General features: G+C 36.0%; 1 protein-coding gene across 1 annotated transcript in view; it reads left to right on the top strand.

Annotated features, from left to right (window-relative positions):
• The window catches only part of itga9 (integrin, alpha 9), a 113,986-nt gene that overhangs the window by 13,294 nt on the left and 83,634 nt on the right, over positions 1 to 17,058 (top strand). The window contains exons 3-9 of the mRNA XM_067385608.1: positions 709 to 815; positions 6,452 to 6,575; positions 11,067 to 11,134; positions 14,502 to 14,631; positions 14,713 to 14,798; positions 14,886 to 14,948; positions 16,592 to 16,729. Coding sequence (XP_067241709.1) covers positions 709 to 815; positions 6,452 to 6,575; positions 11,067 to 11,134; positions 14,502 to 14,631; positions 14,713 to 14,798; positions 14,886 to 14,948; positions 16,592 to 16,729 — 716 coding nt within the window. The remainder of the gene's footprint in view (positions 1 to 708; positions 816 to 6,451; positions 6,576 to 11,066; positions 11,135 to 14,501; positions 14,632 to 14,712; positions 14,799 to 14,885; positions 14,949 to 16,591; positions 16,730 to 17,058) is intronic.

Below are 17,058 nucleotides of genomic sequence, written 5' to 3'. Positions count from 1 at the left end.
TTTATAACTCGCAATTCTGACTTTATAACTCAATTCTGACTTTATATCTCGCAATTCTGACTTTATATCTCACAATTCTGACTTTATATAACGCAATTCTGACTTAATATATCTCACAATTCTGACTTTATATAACGCAATTCTGACTTAATATATCTCACAATTCTGACTTAATATATCACGCAATTCTGACTTTATAACTCGCAATTCTGACTTTATAACTCACAATTCTGACTTAATATATCTCACAATTCTAACTTAATATATCTCACAATTCTGACTTTATGACAATTGATGAACTTTGCAACATTGACAACATTGATAGTTATTGAAACGTGTTGTGAGACTGGAGCTTGATTTGGTCAATAGAGATGATGTGTTTGCTTACGTTTTCATGAAATATAATGTCTAGACTTTATGATTCCCAAGTAGAGCAGTTGCCCAACGGCATTATGAGCGTTGGAATGAGTTCATACACTTTACATATTCATATTTGAAGTTTCACATTTCAAATATTTTGTGTTGTACTTATCTTACTAACACAAACTCTTTTGTTCCGTTTGTTGCAGTATTGTCTGCATATTAAACTGTCCCTGACTTTTGTTTCAGGCTGACTGGTCTCAGCCTGGTTTTTATTGTGTTTCTCTTTGCAGACAGAGATGCTTGTTTCTCTGTTGGCTACAGTAACGTTCTCATTCTCTACTCTAGGAAATAAGCAGAAGGAGTCCTGCGGGAAGACGTGTCAAGGCGACAGGAGCAACGAGTGGATGGGGGTCAGTCTGGCTCGACAGGACAAAACCAACGGCAAAATTTTGGTATGTTGCGTTTAAACACAAAAAACAAGCAAAGTTTTTCAACTGTGACTTTAAATTCTGATTGGATGAGTTGTGTTTGAAGCAATGCAGGGATGACAGTTTTTTGTAGGCCAACCAGACAGTTATCATCACCCTGGTTCCCTCGACAAAAAGCCAATAGGTTTTTCCATTGGCTTTTGCATCATTTCAGAAAATGAGCTCTGTGACCAAAAAAATAGTTAATGGTTCTGATACATTTTGTTCAACAATATATTCTTCACACATCTTTTCATACTTTCATTTTTATACTTTACACAACGTTTATGAATTTTGAAGCCTAAATACAATCACATTCACATGCAAATGAGCTGCTGCTCCCGCCCCCTTTCCAGAAGAGGGCGGAGCTTTAACAGCTCAACAACAACAAAGCTGGAGAATCTCACGCAGCCAAAATGAGGAAAGTGTTCAGCCTTACATTGTTCAAACCGACACTGATGGAGAGACTCAGGAAGAAGTTACAACTTTTAGACGTTTCTGAATGGTTAGTGGATAAATTGATGTAGTTGCTGTGGAGTTGATTCAACTCAAAAATATGCCGTCATGTTAATCTTTTGTGCAAATCCAGCATTGAATTGACCATTGTTTGATGCTGATCACCAACTGGGGTTTTGTTTGAGTACAACAGACATTTATTTAGTAATAATACCCTCAAACACACATTACTTTATTCGTTGTTCCACTTTTTTTTCTTTACAACCTTCAACGACTGAATTTTCAACCTTCTCAGCAGTTGTTTAATGCAAACCACATCGACTTGTAAAACATGGGCAGAAACTGAAACCATCATTGTTACAAATATCTTTCACGACGACCGCATTGTTAAACTCCAGCTGTTCCGTACATCAAGAGAAAGCGTTTGAAGTGAAGGCCGTTTTATCATGATGACAAACTGGAGCTCTAGAATAGATGCTCTAACCGGACGTCAGCACCAGTCTCTGCGGGGTTTCTAGGTTTCCTCAGGCTTGAGTTGTGTCGTGGTGGTCCGATTCGAGGTCAAACTCCTTGTTGCGTCTTAACTGCATCACCCTGTCATGGGGTTCTGATGGGCGTCTTACAGGAAGACAGGATCAGGGTGGTCTGACAGAGGAAAGGACACTGATATGTTCAAATCAAAGAGGTTGAGGGAGAGATGACATGTTATATTGGTAGCTGTAATGATGGTAATTTGGTGGGTAGATTAGTATTTACAAGTCAGGACCGGATTAAACATATGGGCATTCAGGAGAACCCCGTGCAAGAGAGACACCAACACAATCAAGGCTGTATAAATGTTTTTAATTGGCAGGAGATGTGGCAAAACAACCACAGACGTGGCGTAGCTCATTTCAATCAGATTTTAGAGCTGAAACTTTGTTTTAGTGTATTTTACCACAGTTAAAGAAGTTAAAGCTCTTACCGAAAATCCCGAAAAAAGTTAGTGACTACTTCACTCAGAGAAACTGTCAATCATGATGTCATACCCTCGTTTTTATAGCATCAAATAACTAACTAAAACCAAATGTTTTTTAAAAAACGAACACTTGTACTTACATCAGCATGATAAAAACTACATAAAATGCCAGAAACAGAACATCTTTGGAAAAAAATATCTGAAGTGTAATTGAATTGTTTAGTTTGTCTCACGCCCCATTACATTACATGGAGAGGGCGGGGTTTATGACCTATACTAGGACCAACAACCTGGGGGCGATCGAGACGCTTTGGCTCCACTTTTCAGGACTTGTGTGGAATGCTTGCTTGATCCAGCCTGAAAAGTGCAATTTTTTGTCATGATTGAAGTGTTTAGAAAAATTTATGACACAGTTGTTGTCAGATTTCATTGGTGATTTCAAATATGAAATTTAATCAAACAGCTTTGGAGAATTTGATGTTTTCCCATTCAGCTGCACGCCCGAGAGGCGTTTCAAAGATGGCCTCCGAGTGAAATGGCTTGTCTTAAAGGGACTTTGGTCTTACCTACTCCAAACATTTGATCACTAATAGTCAAATGTACTTTGCAATGAAAGCTGTGTGCATACAAAACATATTTTACTTATAACCTGAAAGCACTTCGACAGGTTCTTTATAGATGCATGTGTTTACAGTGTGTGTCCCACTGCAACAAATAACTGCATTTGAAGGGAGTCACGTTTACACTTAATTCATGTAAGAGAGCTGTTGGGCAGAAGTGGCGTCCTTCACTCAGCCAATCATCTCCAAGCATGAGCAGAAACATGATGATCCACAGTGACTCAGAGTCTCTGAGGAGAAAAAGCAAACTCAGACTCGTTCCTGATTTAGTTAAGCATTACGTGTTTCATTACGTCTGTTCTGTGTGTTTCCCAGTGGCGGCTGCCAGGGAATATGTTGGAATTTGTTCCTTTGGTTGTCATTTGAAAGGCTGAGGCTGTTTTATTGACGTTCAGCTGAGATGGTTATCAAATTTTTAAGTTTAGATGATAGTGGAAGCGTGCCAGCACAGTAGAGCAAACTGCTTTAGGCTCTGACACAGTCAAACAGACTAGCAGTGTTTCTCAACACAACAAACTACTGCCAGATAGTCATCTGACATTATGTGTGAGCATTTGTATGAATCTGTAATATCTTTAACTCGGTTGTTTATCTCAATGGACTGTGTAAGAGCTGTTAAGCCAGTTCCAGCATGGAGAAACAGGAAGCTGAACTGTGCTTTGGAGGGAATTTGGTTTCTCCAGTCCACAATCCTGAGCTGAGGGATTCGACTCTAAATAAAATAGGGAAAGGAAAGTTTGTGGCATATGGTTATATGGGACTGTATTGATGTTGTTGAAAGCAGAATTCTGTTTGCATGGCTTGTTTTAGTCAGTGGTGTTTGTTAAGACAAGTATGTTTCTGTTTCTCATGCAAACACCAATATTAGACTTTCCAGTGTGAACAGTTTGTGCTACTGACATGAATATTAATGACCATTTTAGAAAGCAAGATGTGTGTCATGACAGCAGAAAATCAGCTCTGATGTGACAACTTACTTACTAAGAATCGAAGAAAGAGCCCTAACACCGTGTCCTAACCAGATGTGACACTGCGACACATGATAAAAGGTATTTTTTCCATTGTAATCAGAGTTTTTGTCCTAATTACGATCATTTGCGGCTGGAACAACAACACAAAGTATGATAATGATCATCTCAGGTGCTGTTTATGTGCTGCATTTTAAGTTAAAAGCATCTAATGTGAGTTTGAATATCATTTTGTGTCTTTTATAGCCATACTGAAAGCAATAATTCACCTCAGATCTTCATAATAAACTAAATGAAACAAGAACATTCAAGACTGTCAACTCATTGTGAACAGACAAGTGTATTCTATGACAAAGATTGTTTCAGTAACTCAGTATGCATTTTTAATGTTAGTGTTAAAATGGTGTAATATTCTTGAATTTGAGTGTACTTATCCATTTCGTTGTGAGTGGCGGGAGCTTGCAGAGAGAGCCCGTCCACGTGTTCTTCTGAGGTTTTTGATTGACTTGATCACGTCTTATAGTAGTGTTGCGTCTGGTGTGGACAGACGAATTGTTTGTTGTCAGAATCGTGTCACATCGCATCTGGTTAGGAAATAGTGTTTAATATAACATATATTTATATTAAAGTGGTGGTTGATTATAATTTCACTTTTTTAACTTTCATAGATGCAAACTCCTTACCTTTCAGTGAGAACTCACCTTTTTGAGATCAAAATAGGTCACCTATGGGATTTGCATAGATCCAATGAAAAAGTGTTTTTATGGGGAGACAAAGGTACTTGTGAACTTACAAGGGTAAATAAAGAGCTGGTTGTTTCAGTAAATACTGTACAGTGTTTCCTTTACTCTTTACTTTAAAAACCATGTCTATAATGGGTAATATTTTATGTATTTGAGGTCTGAAAACAGTATTGCCATCCAATCGGCCAATTTTGGGTAACACTTTATTTTACAGTGCCGTAGTTACATGTTAGTACATGTACTTACTATAGTAATAACAGTAAATTATGCGTAATTACAAGTAACTAACCCTAAACCATACCCTAACCCTAACTGTAACTCTATTGTAAGTACATGTAGTTAATTAATAATTCTCAGTACTTCTTTGAGTAATTAAAATGTAACTACGGCACTGTAAAATAAAGTGTAACCCAATTTTGTCTAAAATATTGTTACTGTTAATACTGTTGCCCGTGGCAGGCGCATACAGTGCTGCTTGAAAGTTTGTGAACCACTTGCATAATCTGTGAAAATGTGTAATTTTAACAAAAGATTAACATGACGGCACATAATTGAGTTGAATCAACTCCACAACAACTACATAAATTTATCCACTGACCATTCAGAAACAACGAAAAAGTGGAACAACGAATAAAGTAATGCATGTTCGAGGGTATTATTACTAAATAAATGTCTATTGTACTCAAACAAAACCCCAGTTGGTGATCAGCATTAAACAATGGTCAATTCAATGCTGGATTTGCACAAAAGATGAACATGACGGCACATGCTAGTGGATGAGTTGAATCAACTCCACAGCAACTACATCAATTTATCCACTAACCATTCAGAAACGTCTAAAAGTTGTAACTTCTTCCTGAGTCTCTCCATCAGTGTCGACTCCGGTTTGAACAATGTAAGGCTGAACACTTTCCTCATTTTGGCTGCGTGAGATTCTCCAGCTTTGTTGTTGTTGAGCTGTTAAAGCTCCGCCCTCTTCTGGAAAGGGGCGGGAGCAGCAGCTCATTTGCATTTAAAGCATAAAAAAGACGTTTCATAAAACATAAAAGAAAGAAGTTTCTTATGCTCACCAGGGCAGCATTTATATATCTATATGCATGTATGTGTTTGTGTTTTTACTTTGAAATTTACTATATAAATACATTTGTGTGACCCTAGTTTTTTTCCCATGAGATAATTAAGTCAAGATCACCATAAAAAAAAAAAAAGAATCATGAGGAATATACTAAAAAAAAATTATTGCATGGATTATTAGGGTTTCTGTAACAGCCCACAAAACTTTAACACAATTCTGCCTCGCAAGAACTTCCTTCAGGCATTTCCTTCAGGAAATGCAGCTACTTTAGTGTCCTCTGTCTATGACCTTTTTGCCTTCTCTTTGTCTGTTCTCTCTCAGAGTCTCTCTGTTCTCTGGCTGGCTTCACGGCCTTGAGCGCTTCTGTTGTTCCAGAGATCAGAGATGTTTGAATGAAGATGCTCAGCTTTCTAAAACCAACAACCCCCTCTCAGTGCACATATTAGATCCACAGCCGTGGCCAGGCTTGGCTCTGTGTTCTGGTTTTGTCTCAGAAATAAATTTGGCACTGGAAAGAAGACAAAGAAGAAGCTTTGTCTGTGTATCCTGTTTGTTTCTTGGTGCAATTACCATGATGATGATGATGCAATTTCAGATCTGATGTGCGTGCTATATATACACACCCTAGTCATGGTAGACAATATATTTAATTAGATGTAAATGGAACTGTAAGGGATAGAGTCTGGTCAATGGGCTGTACTTGTACCTGTGTTTCATGTCAAATTAAATATTCAGTTTACCCTGACTAACGTCTATAGTCATCATCTGTCATCCCTCATCTTGTTCTTTCATTGTCTGCAGGCCTGCGCTCACCGCTGGAAGAATATATATTATGAATCGGAATATATTCTTCCACACGGATACTGCTCCATCATCCCAGCCACTCTGCAGGGCAAATCACAGCCTCTCATACCGTGTTATGAAGGTACGACTCGCTCTCTACCACTTCAACTTTCCTTAATAGTATTATTTATGTAATTAGATTATTATTATTTATTTTTTTTTATTGTCAGTTTTCATTTCAGTTTCACATTTTATGTACTTTTGCCAGTTTTATTACTTACTGTTGTTTTTTTAAATTCTATTTTAGCCTTAATTTATTTTTTTATGTGCTTTTGTCAGTTATATTAGTTTTTAATATTTTAGTTTAGCTTTAATTTATTTTTATTTCTAGAAATTAATTCAATACTTTCTACTTGAACTTATTTAATTATTCATGTAGTCGCCAAGGAACCGTTTCTCATTTTCTTTGAAATTTTTTAAGTTTAAGCTTTTCATCTAATATTTATATTTAATTTTATTTCAGCTTTATTTCAGTTAACAAAAATATTTTTTTATAGTTTTAGCTTTAGTTAAAGGCACAATATGTAAGATTATTTTGGACTAAAATATCCCAAAACCACTAGAACAATGTTATATATTTTGTTGACTTGTGTACTTACTAGGGCTAGGAGTTTAACGCATTAATTAGATTAATTAATTATGGAAAAAAATAAAGCATAACATTTTTTATTGCATTTAACACACTTGCCCCGCCCCAGACCTACATAGGTCATCTGCTATTCATTCAGTTGACTGTTGATGAATATGATGCAGGGCATCAACTCACTGCATGAATAGCCTATAGAATTCAGTTAGAATGTCCATAAAATTCAAAATATGAAAGGCGATCAATTTGAACAATTTGAAGTGTATAACAACACCGGTAAGATCAGAACGTTCACTGCTAAATTCAAATGTGCTTTCGCACTTTGGCTGGCGTTGACGCTGGCACATCGCGTGTTATAGATCAGTTGACATAATAAACAACAAAACACATTCAAATATTTGACAATAGGCACTTACTGCATGATATGGAGGCGCTGGCGCGATCGCTTGCATTTAACTTGCATTTAACTTGCATTTAACTTGCATTTAACTAAAAAATTATCTTGTTTTCTTGATTTTTCCACGACTGCATGTTCTCACCATGCCTCAGAGAAAAACACTATTTTGTAATCAGATGCAGCTTTATTTTTAGTAACAGTAATATAGCATTTTCTCCATCATACAATGTTTTAAAATGAATTGCATGCCATTTATCAACACAAGCCATCCAGCATTTATTGTGTCACGCTCGTCTCATTAGCAAATGCTCCAGCGGCCTCGATCCTCGTCCTGCTCTGCTTCACACTACAGTAACGTTAATAATCTCATCCATGAACATGATTTCTGCCCGAGTCCCATCCCGATTCTTTTTCACCGGCTGCGAGGTTAAGACAACATCTCCCATGATTCCACACTCAATCTCAGTTCAATCTCAAGCTACACCTTTGTTTTGAATAAGCGACCTCTAGTGGCAGAAATTACATAGTGTGCCTTTAACACTTGCCTCTTAAATGTACCAGCGATTTCAAAGTTACATTCAGTGTATCAGTAGTATCAAGTCTCTAAATCAAGTGATCTAAAGTGCTTATCAGGATCATTGATGGGGATCTTCCTGTTATTACGCAATGTTAGTGGTAATTGCTAAAGCAAACATCGCTGTTACTATTATGAATATTACTTAAAGCTAGTAATTTGAGCAAACCTCAAACCCCAAGTGTTACCATGATTGCACCACAGTCCAATTAATATAGAAGCAGGTCATCTAAATGAGCTGAAACTGCTGTTTCTCGGTGTGGTTAGAGCTGCTTCCATGAGGCACCATAATGGACTAAAGTGAAATGAACCGCGTGAGAGAGATTGAAAACTCATCTTGCTTATTTACTTCACATGCCAGTTGAAATTGTGGTTCAGTTGTGATGTTGCAGTGTATATTGAATCTTGGATATGTATGACATTGTATATTGTGTCGTGAGCGTGGGACTTGGAGAAGTTCTGGTCTTCATCATACTAGAACACCCAACTAAAGCAGGCTACAGAAGCGATGGCCAAGTCCGAGCCTTGAACCCTCAGAACAAGTTGGAAAGATGACACTGTTTATTGTGGCACGTGTTCTCAACGGGCTTCACAATGAGTTATGGCGCCCTGAACTTCCTCCAAAACCTCAGAGTGATGTTGTCTGGCATCAGAGCGCTGGCACCTCCAGAATCATAAAGAAGCAGCACACTTCCAGACTCTGGTGGAGAGAAATATGACCTGTCAGGCAGGGCGCAGCACCTGGGAATTTGGAGGACACATTCAGGGTTATGCAGATTAAATATTTGACTTTTTACACATCAAGCTAAGGGATGGTTTAGACTTTATTCAGCAAACATTATGGCCAAAAAACCATGATGTCACCATGGTACCAAATCCAAAAAAAATAATACCATGATACCATGACCAAAGAAATGTTCAGGTTTCATCACTTTATCAGATTTACCTGAATTTGTGGCATAATATTATCAGGGCTGCAGACTAACATTTGAGATCTACAGAAGGTGGCCCTGGGCGCTTTAATTATAAAGGTAATTTAATCATATTACTATTGTTTTGCATTAATAAGTGCAGTTACTAATAATATTACACGTTTATTAATCAAAAATTTGACAGTAAAGCACTGAGCTTGAACTGAGATGTAGATAAAATTAACTTTTATTCATAACAGTAACATGCAAAAAACACATTTTTTAGGGAAAAATATTCTACTGTTATTAAATATACCATAATGAACTGACCGACAGCTTCAATGATTATAAAATGAGTCTCTTTATTTGCTTTCTGTGTAATTCAGTCACAATTTGAAGTAAAGTTTTTGTTTTTCATGAGACTTTTCCCTACTTTTCCCCATATATTAGGAAGTGGAAATGGCTAAAAAGCCAAATAAGTGCTCCTCTGCCGCAACCTACTGGTTATACTGGTAATTTAATGTATTTTTAAATAAAGGTTTGTTTGCCACAAAGTGTTCCTTCATCTTTAAACTTTTAGTTTTACAAGTCATCACATTAAAAATAACATTAAAATTGGATCATATTTAGAGATTTTAAGTGCTGGAAAAAGTGTGAAAAAGTCCTTTAAAAAGTCCTTGAAAAGTGCTTGAATTTCACTCCCAAAAGTTTGCATGAACCCTGAATTGCACTCTAAAAAATGCTGGGTTAAAAACAACCCAAGCTGGGTAAAATATGGACAAACTCAGCAGGTTGGGTTAAAAGGCACCTATTATGCCCTCATATTTCCCCATATTTCACATGATGTAATATAAGTATCTGGTCTGGTCAAGTTTCAGCTTAAAATACCCCACAAATTTGCCCCTATTTGGGGGTGAGCAAAAACATGCCTTTTACTATATTAATATATTGCTGGCTAAAAAAATAAATCCAAAATTGCTTGCTTATTGATAAATTAGTATTTTCTCTATTTTCGGTTGCAGAGATTAAGTCGACAATGCTGACTTGGTTTCATTATTTTACAAAAGCACAACATTTTGTTGTTATTGTGAATGCACACAAATAAAATGATACTCTTCACATATTCAAAGGATGTATTACTCTTATCTGTATGACCAAAAGTGACAGAGTATTTTAAGTGCAAGTGATCGCGCCGGCGCCTCCATGTTAGCCGTCATGCAGTAAGCGAGCTGTTATTCAGCTTTCACACTCCGCACAAACACTTGAATAGCCCACAAAAGGGCACAGTTCTTAGTCATAGACTTTCAAAATGGCATATATTTTCATTTTCATTCCAGTGCAGTGCTTTATCCCACAGAATTTCAAGTGCATTACTGTGAAACCCAATTTTCCTTATTTTTATATCCTGAGAAACGAGTCAGCATTTTTTTCTATCTTAATCGGCAGCATGCCACAGAAATGAACTTGTATTGAACCTGGAGTGTTTCTTTAAGGGTGCCAATCACCGGCTGTCAATATCAGAACTGGCTTGCACTCACTGTTTATCACTCCCCCCATCACATATTATACATTTGACACATGTTATTGTAGTATATTAAATTCAGCACCACCATCAGCATTAAATTTCATCATCCCAGTAGGATTCCTCGTATTTTACAAGATGTTTTGATTTGCTTTGGAAAAAGCGAGGGAGGGTGCACAGATTCTTGATCTGAATTTGTTTCCGTGTTCAGCTCCTGAGTTATTTATTTCCTTCCATATCTTTTCCTGACTCCAATGAGTTGGTATTGGGGGCCTTCTATGTGTGTGCAGTGCATTATAGGGAGATCCAAGCCCAATATTTTCTGTAACCGGAGAGCACAGCAATCCCCCCTTTCTCAAAGCCCTCCAGAGTGTGAGCTTTTGTTGAACGCGGTGCTGTTAGGTCGTTCTCAGTCTGTCTCTCGGCCCCCAGATTCCTCTTGGATGGAGTTGGGACTTTGACTAACTCCATATGGAATGTCGGAAGAACTCCAGTAAATGCTGGCTCAGGCTCACAGCGAAATCATTTGTGGTCTGTTGTTTTTTTCCTTCCTCTCTCTCTCTCCCCCTACTCACTCTCACAGACCATAAGAAGACCTATGGGGAAGAACATGGCTCGTGCCAAGCCGGGATCGCAGGCGTTTTCACTGAGGTCGGTATAAGTACGAGCTTGTTACGTGTTTTCACATGTGTGCTGCTCAAGTCTTTGATTACACATATGAACACAGACATATAACAGAGTGCGTGTGATATAGTCAATCTCCAGGGTTTTAAAGGGATAGTTCACCCAAAGATGTCATTCCAAACCTGTATGATGTTCTTTCTTCCTTGGAACACCAATGATGATGTTTAGCAGACTTTCCAATCTGTTCTTTTCCATTTGTGGATATCAATATCAAAAATTGTTCTATAAAATTGTTCTTGTTTTCATACATTGAACCACAAATGCTCATCTTGCACTGGTCTGAGATACGCCATGCATTATGTAATCACGCTGGAAAGTACCACTCCATCTTCAAAATCATCCGACATTACAATGTTTTGTAAAGGCGTTTGACTTTTAAACACTGTATCGGTACTTCCGCCTACATCACGCATGACCTTTCCAACATGATTACGTCATGCATGGAGCATCACAGAGCAGTGCAAGACGAGCATTTGTGGTTAACAATAAGTATATCATTTTTATTTTATTTTTTTTAGAAAATGCCCGATAGTTTCTCTAGATAAGACTCTTATTCCTCGTCTGGGATCATGTAGAGCTCTTTGAAGCTGCACTGAAACTGACATTTGGACCTTCAACCCGTTGAACCCCAGTGAAGTCCACTATATGGAGAAAAATTCTGGAATGTTTTCCTCAAAAACCTTCATTTCTTTTCGACTGATGAAAGAAAGACATCTTGGATGACATGGGGGTGAACTAATCCTTTAAAGAAAGAAATTCATATAAGTACATGATGAAAGAATTTACTTTTTTTTGTGTGTGTGAACTGTCCCTTTAAGAGGAAGGTTGAATTAATTCCAGTCCTTGGCTTGACAGGCCCGTTAGCCTCTGTTTAAAAGATCCCTGCAAGAATTTGAACAGAATCCAAACCGTTCGTGTGCAATACACACGTTTGCATGAAGGCTGCGCGTTGTTTGTCCACTTGCCCCTCTTTTTGCACATTGACCGTTTCAGTGTTTTGTATGAAGTGCAGCCAGCCTGTTAACGTGCAATCCAGGCACTGGAACAGATATGAGAACACAGGCTGACAGATGTGATGCCCAACCGTTCATCAATATCATCACTCACTCTCTGACCCTTTTCACTTTGTTTTTCTGAAACGAAATATGACTGGAAACTAAACTCCATGGAGGTTCTGATTACTGAGGTGTTTTTCATTTATCAGACTGTGTATTTTAAGAGATGGCTGAGAAATGGTAGTTCACTAGGTTTTGGAACAGAGCTCTTGTTTGTCTTGACACCTTAAAGCCGACCAGATCAGCGTTGGATAGTCACAGAGAGGAATCCAAAAGGCTTGACCCATAGAAGAATGGCATCTGCATTGGCTGCTTTGTAGTTTGGGTGGTAATGGCACTTTATCATTTGGAAGAATGTCTTTAGTGACCTTAAGTGGCTAAAACAGATGTCTAAAAACTCCTTGATTGTATGCTGTCGGCTCAGCTGGAGGTGGTGTTTTTACATGTTTGGCAGGACTGACCCAGTCAAATAGCTTTTGTGTGTTTTTTAGCAGTCAGGCGTTGTGAAATGGAAAAAGCAGTGAAGAACGTCCATTTGTGGCTTGATGGAACTCAAAACAACTACGTAAAAACCCCGTTTCTTCTGTCACTTGAGGGATATTCCATGTGCCCAAGCTTTTTTATTTGCATCCTCAGAGATAATGGATGTCGGAAAAAGGGAAAATGTTTTTTTTCCACCAAGCTGAACATTTATGCCAAATTGTGCATTTTTTAAAATATATATGTCGATTGGAGCACAACTTGTTCAGTGGCTTTGGTTCCACAAGTATTTTTCCATTTCATTTTCTTCATAGAGATTTTTCACTAAGCATTGACAATTAAACAATATAAATCAATTGTCTTATTTCAAGAAATTACACTACTGTTCAAAAGTGGGGGTCTGTAAGATTTATGTTTTTTGAAAGATTTCTCTAATGTTCACCAAGGCTGCAGGTATTTGATCAAAAACACAGTAAAAACAGTAATATTGTGAAATATTATTACAATTTGAAAAATAGCTGTTTTCTATGTGAATATATAGTAAAGTGTAATTTATTCCTGTGATCAAAGCTGTATTTTCAGCATCATTACTCCAGTCTTCAGTGTCACATGATCCTTCAGAAATCATTCTAATATGCTGACTTGCCACATTTGCTAAAATATTATGTTAAATTATATTATATTATACTGTTTTATTTTGTTGTTTCATTGTTTTATTATATTATATTATATAAAGTAATAAAATATAATATTTTATTTTATGTTTTATTTTGTTTTGTGTTGTTATATTATATCAAAATAAATAATTTTAATTTTAAATAATTAAATTAAATTATTTTATTTTTTGTTTTATTATGTTTTATTATATTATATTAAAATAAAAACATTTTTAAATTATTTAATTTAATTTTATTGTTGTTTTATTATATTATATTAAAATAAATAATTTTAAATTGTTTTATTATGTTTAATGTTGTTATATTATATTAAAATAAATAATTTTAATTTTTTAATTATTTTATTATGTTTTTATTTTGTTTTATTATATTATATAATATATTATGTTTTATTTTATTATTTTATATTATAAAAATAAATACAATATAATATAGTATAATATAATAAAACAAAATAAAACATAATAAAATAAATAAAATAAAACATTATATTAAAATAAATAGAATAAAACAATATAATATTATATAATATAATAAAACATTATATTATATTATTAATAAAAATGAAAGTATATACAATAAATAAATAAAAAATTTTAGATTAATATTTAGAGTACAAAAACACTGAATTTTCTAATTGTTCGATTTCTTTTTAGGATTTTTTCATGAATTAAACTTTTATTATGTCATAATATGTCATTGCTTAACCTTACATTGTAGATCTGTCCTGAAACATTGATACAGTATCCCAAAAAATAAATTTCTCTATGGAGAAACAGAATGAGATGTTTGCAGCTTACCCTCCATTGCGGCGGTCACGTAAAATAAAACGACATCTTATTTGAAGTGTGACAATGTGGAGCAATTAAAACAGTTCAAAGGCTTGAGTTCTCCTCCAGCTTAAAGTCCATTGAGTGATCAAAGCGGAGAACGACAGCTGCCCTTTCAGCTCACGGTTGGGTTACCAGCAGATAGTACAACATGGTTTGTGGCTTTCGGTTGACCAAAGCCTCACCAACAGATACTATAATTTAAAATGTAACTTTTTTCAGCTGTTCAAGCCTGTTGAAAACTTGGTGTCTTTTTGAATGGATCTCCATTGGTTTTTATATTGATTTCTAGGAGCTGGTTGTCATGGGTGCACCTGGTTCTTACTACTGGACCGGAACAGTCAAAGTGTTTAACGTGACATCCAATACTCACTACAACCTTAATCAAGACGACCTGAGCCCTCAAAGATACAGTTACCTCGGTAATTCCTGCTTGGATGTTAATAACTACTTCACTATTGCGTGCTGTAGATCACAGTCCATCACTGATTTGTGTTTTTTAGGGTATGCTGTGACCGCTGGTCACTTTTCCTCTCCAAAAACCATAGATGTGGCAGCTGGTGCTCCTCAAGACAGTGGTGGTGGAAAAGTGGGTGGTTTGCATCATTGCTTCCAGGTTCTGTTTACATTACACCAACTTTGACATTATAAAACCACACTGTCATTCATATTTTAGGTTTACATCTTCAGAATTGAGGGAACGTCTCTTGTGAAGACCTTTCAAGCCTCAGGGAAAATGGTGAGTATAATGTTCTGGTTTTCTTATGATTTATATTTCCAAATGTCAAATGTTTTTTTTTAATCATTCATAGCTTTTTAAAGAACACAGTGTTTTAAATGCATGTTTTTATCAGGGGCTGTCGAGATCCTAAAAGGACAAAAAGCATCATAAAAATCCCATTAACTCTTTAAAGCCTATGTTTTATATGGATCATTGACGAACAAGTGTAAAAAAACATAATCATGATATAATTAATTTTTAAGTTTTATTAAGTGTTAACAAGGAGATTATGTGGTTTTTATAATCAATTAACACAGATTTTGTCATTTATTACAAGATGGTCAAAATTTGTCACCAAAAAAAGTCATTTGGTTTAACCAAAATTTCGGTTTTACCGAATGACGATATTTTCAATCAATGCTAACAGGCTGATATCTAACAAAAGAACAATCAAACATTTAGTATTTAGTACAAGTTTTTAAAATATTACAACATTTTCCATGTTTTATAGCGGTTGATGTTTCGGGACATGCGTATGATCAAGAGAAAACATGAATTTATCAAATAGTTAAGAGAGATTTAGTTACTTTGCTTCACGACCATGTGGTCCTTTGCAGGTGTCTGAATGATGTCACATCCTGTCACATGATACTGACCACATGACTTGATCCAAAATTATCTTTATATTGGTTACTCCGAATGACATCAATGAAATTCATTTTTCCGGACATACTTTCTCATAACAAAGTAACGACTTCTACACATAATTTTAATATCATTTTGCACTATGTTGATATATGATGATATAAAATCATGCCAGAATAAAAAAATATATACATTTATTGCATTTTAAGATATTTTAATCACAAATGAACCGAATGACACTTTAAAATAGCTTTATATGAAGCAAAATATAATTAAAACATTTTGGATTCAATAAAAGAGATCTAGTTGTACTACCTAACATACTTTGGATGTCATATCTCTGTTTATTATTATTATTATTAAGGCCTTTGGACAAAAAAAAAAAAGACCCGTCACGTCATTGACCCATATGCAAATTTCTTATGCCTCTAAATTATCAATAAGATCAAAACTTTAGTTAAAATCAAATCTACTACATGCCTTCTGGTCTTTTAGTATAATTGTAAATGTCCACCTTCAGCTCGTGGTCGTCTTTTTGCTGTAAAATCTTAGTAAACGTAACTTTTATATTGTTATATTCACCTATTGGCATGAAGCAATCTCTCTTGATTATACGTTCATCATTTCATACTAGCATCTGCACCAAATTGCATATTTTTGCTTAGTTTGGGCCTCTGTATAAAATTACGTTGTTTTTCCTGCTCAAGAATGAGCTTTACTATATCATACTATATTAGCCATGAAAGCCTGATGTATCAAATATTATACTCAACAAAAACCACATACTCATGCTCTATATCTCAAGTTTTGTGTAAGAAAAAGCACAAAAAGTGGAAAACCAGATGTCTGTATGTATATAAAACCATATATCTTCATGTACAGTATGTTCAAATATGGGGCAGCGTAGCTAAATCGTTTCTTTCAAAGAAAACACTAGTATGAGGTAATGCATCTTATGCCTTTGTGCATGGCTTTGTTAACCTGACCCGTTTGCTCTTGGCTCGGCTTGGTTTCAGATGGGCTCTTACTTTGGCTCCTCATTGTGTGCAGTTGACCTAAACGCAGACGGACTGTCAGACTTGCTGGTCGGAGCACCCATGCACAGCGAGATCCGGGATGAAGGCCAGGTTTCTGTTTACCTCAGCAGTGGTAATGTGAGTTCACTATGCCTTACATACAGCATGTGTTTACAATATTTGTCATACACAACACTTTAAACAATGCCTTTAAAGTTTATATGATATAATCGGGTCCCCGGTGCATCTACCAACCCAGAAAACCTAAAAAAGGACAACCCAGTAACTTTGTTCTGGCAAGCTCATTTGCATTTAAAGGGACACACACAAAAAGGGACACACCCAAATAGGGGCAAATTTGACAAGCTATAATAAATGATCTGTGGGGGATTTTGAGCTGAAACTTCACACACACATTCTGGAGACTTATATTACATCTTGTGAAAAAAGTTGCATTGTGCTTAAGG

The sequence above is a fragment of the Chanodichthys erythropterus genome, chromosome 5 (genome assembly GCF_024489055.1).
Source record: "Chanodichthys erythropterus isolate Z2021 chromosome 5, ASM2448905v1, whole genome shotgun sequence".
In the NCBI taxonomy this organism is placed as follows: Eukaryota; Metazoa; Chordata; class Actinopteri; order Cypriniformes; family Xenocyprididae; genus Chanodichthys; species Chanodichthys erythropterus.
The sequence above is the reverse complement of the archived record's forward strand: the minus strand, read 5'-3'. Positions and strand labels throughout refer to the sequence as shown.